Source organism: Branchiostoma floridae, chromosome 2 (assembly GCF_000003815.2).
Source record: "Branchiostoma floridae strain S238N-H82 chromosome 2, Bfl_VNyyK, whole genome shotgun sequence".
Lineage (NCBI taxonomy): Eukaryota > Metazoa > Chordata > Leptocardii > Amphioxiformes > Branchiostomatidae > Branchiostoma > Branchiostoma floridae.
Genome location: NC_049980.1, coordinates 1,022,930 through 1,030,570, shown reverse-complemented (window position 1 = coordinate 1,030,570; position 7,641 = coordinate 1,022,930). Strand labels below are relative to the sequence as shown.

At 42.8% G+C, this 7,641-nt stretch overlaps 1 protein-coding gene across 1 annotated transcript; it reads right to left on the bottom strand.

Annotated features, from left to right (window-relative positions):
• Window positions 1-512: 512 nt before the first annotated feature.
• Window positions 513-7,594, bottom strand: LOC118410539 (endonuclease 8-like 1). The gene is made up of 7 exons (XM_035812300.1): window positions 7,157-7,594; window positions 6,338-6,511; window positions 3,957-4,076; window positions 3,436-3,511; window positions 2,464-2,551; window positions 1,775-1,926; window positions 513-850 (listed from the first exon to the last, which is right to left on the bottom strand). The coding sequence occupies exons 1-7, from the start codon at window positions 7,438-7,440 to the stop codon at window positions 743-745; spliced, it is 1,002 nt and encodes a 333-aa protein (XP_035668193.1). The 5' UTR covers window positions 7,441-7,594; the 3' UTR covers window positions 513-742.
• Between the last annotated feature and the right edge of the window lie 47 nt (window positions 7,595-7,641).

Genomic DNA, 7,641 nt, shown 5'->3' with positions numbered 1-7,641 from the left:
TCAATGTACACAAAACAGAGACGTCTGCATTTCGTTTTAAAATCTGAAAATTTTTCAACGAACAATCACAGACAGTAAACTTCTACTCCCTTACCCATACTGGCCACAATTCCAGTCAGACATCACAATACAGTTGAACAAAGTTAGCTGAAATTCATGAGGAAACTTTAATTTTGTGCATAATAGATATATTTATCCTTCATTAGATAGGACAAGCAGTATTTTTACTTCAAAGGGAAACAGGCCGTATAAAAATTCTAACTGGAAGCTATGTGACTCCACTGCCCGCCCCAAAAAAGACTAGGGTTGGCAGGTTTTTCTAGGGTAGGTAGGGAAACAGGAAACACAACATTTTTTTCCTAGGCCTAATGGCAAGGTCATGAACAGCCAATTAGGGGGGCGGTATGGAAGTAGGGTCTTGGCCCTTCCGCGGTGAGATTTTAAAAATGTAGAGTAAAACTTTTGCATAATAAGGGTACCCGTGAGGGGACTTACTGTAACTCTGTTAACCTCACATGTAATTGAAAGGCTTTATGGTCAGTTTGGAGTGGCATATCATCATTTTTCGTACTGGATGAGACATTTTGCAACAAGCAAATGATAGTACCACTACCGCAGTTTTAAATTAGCATAGTGGGACTCATTTCAGCATGGTGGTTGCAATGCAAATATAACGTGGCCTGTTATGCTAAAATGCACTGGCTAGAACCCTGCAAGGGTGTAAATGTGTATGTTCACCACTTTAGAAATGTGGCAGTCTCAGGGTAGCCATTGAGATTATGAGAGTTGACATTAGATAAAGTTGTATATTGGAAGTTTTACCTTTTGGTGCAAGTGGCCCTGCTTCTCCCTGGGAAAGGAAAGAAACATTAAAAAAATGAAACCTCAAATATTTCTGCCAAGAATTAACTGCTTTCTGCTGGAACTAATAACCCAGTGCATAAAGCTTCCAAAATGTCGTGGAATTTCATACTATACTGCTTACAGAATAGAAATCACACCCAATAACTTAAAACTGCTTTTAGATTAGAAGTAGCGCTACTTGACGACTTTCATTTTACTCTTTGATATGATGATGATTTTACTCTTTGTCTATTTCATTATAATTGTACACTGAATCTTATTGTTTCCTTTCCTTGTATGCAATTAGCCATTGGGCATGAATTAACAATATTTTGTTCATTATCATTAACATTTAGCTAATACATGTATGTTAGTAGCTGGGCATGCTGAACAGCTAGACCAATAGATAAATAAATAAATATATAATCAATCAATTGTGGCTTGTGTTCAGCTCGGATCTAGAGGTCCTTGGTTTGATACTTGCCATGCCCAGACAATGTGACCTTGGAAATGATGCTTTACACCACTTTTCCTGATGATGGAGTGACACCCCCCCCTCTCCACTGTGCTTCTTCGGCTTACTGTAAATTAGGAAACTTTTGCGGTGGATTAATGTTCGCGGTTTTCGCGGTGGTCGCTTCACCGCAAACTTAAACCCACCGCGAACATATTTCCATGGCAATAAGAGACTACAGTGCATCAGGTGCTACCGTGAACCACCGCGAAAAGTCCTTTTCCCCGCTACCGCGAAATTAAATCCTCGCAAAGTTAAATGCATTTACAGTATCTTTCAATAGTGTGCCAAAGACACACAACGTATTTTGGTATGCCAATGTTCATATGTACGTGCCAACATTGGCAATAAGATCCTTAATTCTTGTAATAAACTTAATTAATCAGTTAATTGATCAATTCATCAATCATTTACTACCTTGAACCAGATAGTCCTTCCATTGTGATCGACCAGAGTTCTCATGTCAGGGTTGTAGTAACACTGTAACCACCGCAGGAAGGCATTGTGACTGGACTCACTGTCAGGGGAGTGGTTGTACGTCGTACCACCTGAACAGACAAATGTAACTTACTGTTAGATCCAGATATGGCACAAAATTAAATTTTATGGTACATACATGACATTGCATCGGTGTACAAAAGTGGTGTGTTACAAAAATGTATATCTAAAGGCATTTTATCGGTTATGCATATCAAACAAAAAATTACCTATGAAACCAAAGTTTAAAATCATAAGTATGACATCTGCACGCAAACCAATTTCCAAAAAAAAGATTTTCGACTATACTGTAAATTGTACAAAGCAGCTGTAAAATGAGCAAATATATTCCAACGATAGCTTGAAAATATTGGACAACATACATGTACAGTAATGTCAAAGAATGCAAAATTCAATTCCAAGGTCAAAGAAGAAGATGTGAAAGAACAAAAGTGAAGAATCCATTCTGTCGGTAACCATACCATGGTATGTTCAGTCATCGTTTCAACATTTCTGACCACTTAGATATCATAATGAAGAAACTTTTCTTTGCCAAATTTTCAGGGTTCTTAGAAAATGTCATCCATATAATCAAATCAACATGGTCTGAACACAAACCACCATCTTACCTAGACTAACAACTTCAAGCGCCAGCTTGTTGCACAACTCCAGTAGGTCTGGCTGCTCTGTTTTTACCTTCACCCCCTTCCTGCCATTCTGTAGGGTCATAAACACATCACTGCTTCATCTACAACTTCATCTGTGCTATATTTCACCATTTTCTATCAGTATCATTGTCAGAATGTTTTTTTTTTAAAGAAGAAAATGTAAGCATTAACTCTGGAGGTACGTGTGACTAATCAATTTCTTGATTTTTGGATCCAAACAAAAAGCATAAGGGCAACCTGACCATATAGACATATCACATGCCAGCCATTGCGTCATATTGAGGGAAAAGAAGATCATCAATGTTAATTTAAAAAAAGTGGAATCAGATCATTAGACATAGCTACAATACAGTGCGTAAGTGAAGGGGGTGTCGTTTTCCAATAGATATGTATCAATAAATACAAAAGCAGCTGACTTTTTTTGCATCTAATTCAGAAGGTGGTGATTTTTGTGACAGCCACGTTTGTAAAAAAATATGACAGTCTAAACCCAATTGCAGACCCTTCCCATGTATTTCCTATATGTAGAGCCACTTACTTCATAATGAACATTTTCAGCATTAAGCAATACGAAGATGGCCAATAATGTTTTTTTCATCACCCCTAACTGTTGTCAAGTCTTGTCACAAACATTGTATTCGGCCATAGGCTGACATTACTTAATCTGTATTTGGGGACTGAAGTTCAATACTAGTGGGGGTACATTATCATTTAATGCGAGGAACATTTATCTATTGTATTTTCTAAAATTTATATCTATTGGAAAATCACACTCTCTTCTGGAATTTGGAACTCCTTTAATGCGCTACTCCCTTCTTCATTAACCCATGCTCTTGATTTTATGGCTGTATAACAAACAGGAATGAAGATTTGTGTTTGATCTACACAAGCTGGAAATATTGAAATTACTACATGTAAGATATTGGGACTTACTTGTGCCAGGAGTTCTTCTGTCTTTGCCAGAGGTTCCAGTACAGAACGAGCGCTTACAAAAGGTGGGATTCCCAGTCTGAAAACAAAGCGTTACAAGTAAGCACTGTAAAAATACTAATTTTCCCCTCATACCTCTAAATAAAGACCAAAATTGTAAATACCAATTACTGTATTAAGAATTTTTCTCCATTTGTCAGAGGGCAAACACTACAAATAACATGTACGCCCAGGGTTCTAGCCAAAGCAGCTGCAGCATAGGGGCACCTACTCTGTGACTGGTATTCCCGACTTGTATCCCCTATGCTGTGTTTCACTTTCAACAGCATAGGGGATTATGTGTTTTTCCGTAACAAATCTGAAAGATGATGCCTTGTCAGTTGATTTAAAACTGTTTTTAGTGAAACCGGAAAATCAAAACCACAGTGATGATGATGATGAACACTTCCTTTTCCCCCAAGCGCAAAATTTAATCCCCGTGAACTTCATTGGACATGTATTTACAGTAAAGGTTTCAGCCTCACCTGTAGAGAACCTCCGCCCTGAGGTAGTTCCCGACACCGTTGAAGTATTTCTGGTTGAGCAGGACTTCACAGATGGGTCTGTTGAATGCAGTGTCGGCCAGACTGGACAGGACATGGGACCTACATGTGCACAGGCAGGGAGGACAATATTAGTTGTAGTATACTGTACAAGTAAAAATTACAAGGTGATCATACTCCAGTATGATACACAGCCCCCTGTCCATCTAGTAGTGAATCTCACCTGAAGTCCTGATACTCCAGTATGATACACGGCCCCCTGTCCCTGTAGTAGTGAATCTCACCTGAAGTCCTGATACTCCAGTATGATACATGGCCCCCTGTCCCTGTAGTACTAGTAGTGAATCTCACCTGAAGTCCTGATACTCCAGTATGATACACGGCCCCCTGTCCCTCTAGTACTAGTAGTGACTCTCACCTGAAGTCCTGATACTCCAGTATGATACACGGCCCCCTGTCCCTCTAGTACTAGTAGTGAATCTCACCTGAAGTCCTGATACTCCAGTATGATACACGGCCCCCTGTCCCTCTAGTACTAGTAGTGAATCTCACCTGAAGTCCTGATACTCCAGTATGATACACGGCCCCCTGTCCCTCTAGTACTAGTACTGAATCTCACCTGAAGTCCTGATACTCCAGTATGATACACAGCCCCCTGTCCATCTAGTACTGAATCTCACCTGAAGTCCTGATACTCCAGTATGATACACGGCCCCCTGTCCCTCTAGTACTAGTAGTGAATCTCACCTGAAGTCCTGATACTCCAGTATGATACACGGCCCCCTGTCCCTCTAGTAGTGAATCTCACCTGAAGTCCTGATTCTCCAGTATGATACACGGCCCCCTGTCCCTCTAGTACTAGTAGTGACTCTCACCTGAAGTCCTGATACTCCAGTATGATACACGGCCCCCTGTCCCTCTAGTACTAGTAGTGAACCTCACCTGAAGTCCTGATACTCCAGTATGATACACGGCCCCCTGTCCCTCTGGTACTAGTAGTGAATCTCACCTGAAGTCCTGATACTCCAGTATGATACACAGCCCCCTGTCCCTCTAGTAGTGAATCTCACCTGAAGTCCTGATACTCCAGTATGATACACGGCCCCCTGTCCCTCTAGTACTAGTAGTGAATCTCACCTGAAGTCCTGATACTCCAGTATGATACATGGCCCCCTGTCCCTCTGGTACTAGTAGTGAATCTCACCTGAAGTCCTGATACTCCAGTATGATACACTGCCCCCTGTCCCTCTAGTACTAGAACTGAATCTCACCTGAAGTCCTGATACTCCAGTATGATACACGGCCCCCTGTCCCTCTAGTACTAAAAGTGACTCTCACCTGAGGTCCTGATGCTCCAGTATGATACACGGCTCCCTGTCCCACTAGCAGTGAATCTCACCTGAAGTCCTGGTACTCCAGCATGAGACACGGCCCCCTGTCCCTGTAGTACTAGTAGTGAATCTCACCTGAAGTCCTGATACTCCAGAATGATACACGGCCCCCTGTCCCTCTAGTACTAAAACTCAATCTCACTTGAAGTACCTGATCCTCCAGAATGAGACACGGCTCCCTGTCCCTCTAGTAGTGAATCTCACCTGAAGTCCTGATACTCCAGTATGATACACGGCCCCCTGTCCCTCTAGTACTGAATCTCACCTGAAGTCCTGATACTCCAGTATGATACACAGCCCCCTGTCCCTCTAGTAGTGAATCTCACCTGAAGTCCTGATACTCCAGCATGATACACAGCCCCCTGTCCCTCTAGCACTAGTAGTGACTCTCACCTGAAGTCCTGATACTCCAGTATGATACACGGCCCCCTGTCCCTCTAGTAGTGAATCTCACCTGAAGTCCTGATACTCCAGTATGATACACGGCCCCCTGTCCCTCTAGTAGTGAATCTCACCTGAAGTCCTGATACTCCAGTATGATACACGGCCCCCTGTCCCTCTAGTAGTGAATCTCACCTGAAGTCCTGATACTCCAGTATGATACACGGCCCCCTGTCCCTCTAGTAGTGAATCTCACCTGAAGTCCTGATACTCCAGTATGATACACTGCCCCCTGTCCCTCTGGTACTAGTAGTGAATCTCACCTGAAGTCCTGATACTCCAGTATGATACACTGCCCCCTGTCCCTCTAGTACTAGTAGTGAACCTCACCTGAAGTCCTGATACTCCAGTATGATACACGGCCCCCTGTCCCTCTGGTACTAGTAGTGAACCTCACCTGAAGTCCTGATACTCCAGTATGATACACTGCCCCCTGTCCCTCTAGTACTAGTAGTGACTCTCACCTGAAGTCCTGATACTCCAGTATGATACACTGCCCCCTGTCCCTCTAGTACTAGTAGTGAATCTCACCTGAAGTCCTGATACTCCAGTATGATACACGGCCCCCTGTCCTTCTGCCATCCACCCCCCACCTCCCACCGGCCGAACCTGCGCACATCCACGAACGACAGGACCATGGGCGGCTCGTCTCTCGTGTGGAACATCAGGTGGGCGTGTTTAGGTATCTCTGACACTGGGGTAAATCTGTAAACAACAACAAATGTGAACAACAACAATATTAGTTAAAAAGCGAACTGTAAATGATAAATCCATACTAACCATCTGTTTTTAGCAAGCATTACAAAAATGAACAGTCAACCTTTTGAGGTTATTCTCTTTAAAAGTCTGCAAATAAATCAACTCTAGCAGTTTTAAAAAATCCGCTAGGGGGCCCAAACCAACTGAACATTATTTAATGTACTCTCGTCCCAAGTGATATCTCTCAATCTAAAATCACAACCGTAACACGTCCAGAATATTTTAAAGATGACATAACCGGAAGTTATGCTGCAGTACTTTTACAAGCCGCTAGAGACAGAAGAGAGTGGAGGAGGCTGATACTGGATGCTACCATAGTCCCCGACCCTCAGACATGAGGATGGGACTAGGTAAGGTAAGAAGGCTAAAAATCAAATGATAAATTGATATAAATTATTTATCAATACAACATATACAATCCATCCTGGGCTTCCTGGCCTTCTTGAGTTATGCTGTTCATACACAAACATACTCGCGAATACATGAAATTATTGTACATACACAACATAAGCTTCTATTATGAGAAGTATAATTTTGGAGGAACACTTGACCCCCTCCCCCCTGCCTCTACTGAATAAACAGTCTTCTCACCTAAACATTCCAGACATGCCAAAACGAAAGACAATCTTCAGCGACTCCAGAACCTTCCCCTTCTTCTTCTTCTTCCCCTTATCTTCCTCCTCAAGGGGGTTGAGACTCATCTGTACCTCCTTGCCTCTTGAGACTGCAGAGATGGTGTACGCCTCGGCCTCGAAGGACACTTCGGGATTCTTCCAGTTGACTTCCGACTTGACGGGTTTTCCGGTGAAAACTCGGCCCGCACACATCGCATTCACGAAGCGAGCAGCCAGGTGAAGCTCTGGGCCTTCCGGCATCGTGTGAGGTAGAAAACAAGGGGAGGAATTTCCTACAGAAGCCTAAAATGTTGAACTAAGGAGATCAGAAGACGCACAACTTGTGCACGCCGCCGGTTTCACGTGGAATTGTTTTGTAACACTCACGCGCGCCCCCTGCCGAGATTACACAATAGTGTTACACAACACAAGTGGTCTCGCACAAGAGTTCTGTCGTGACGC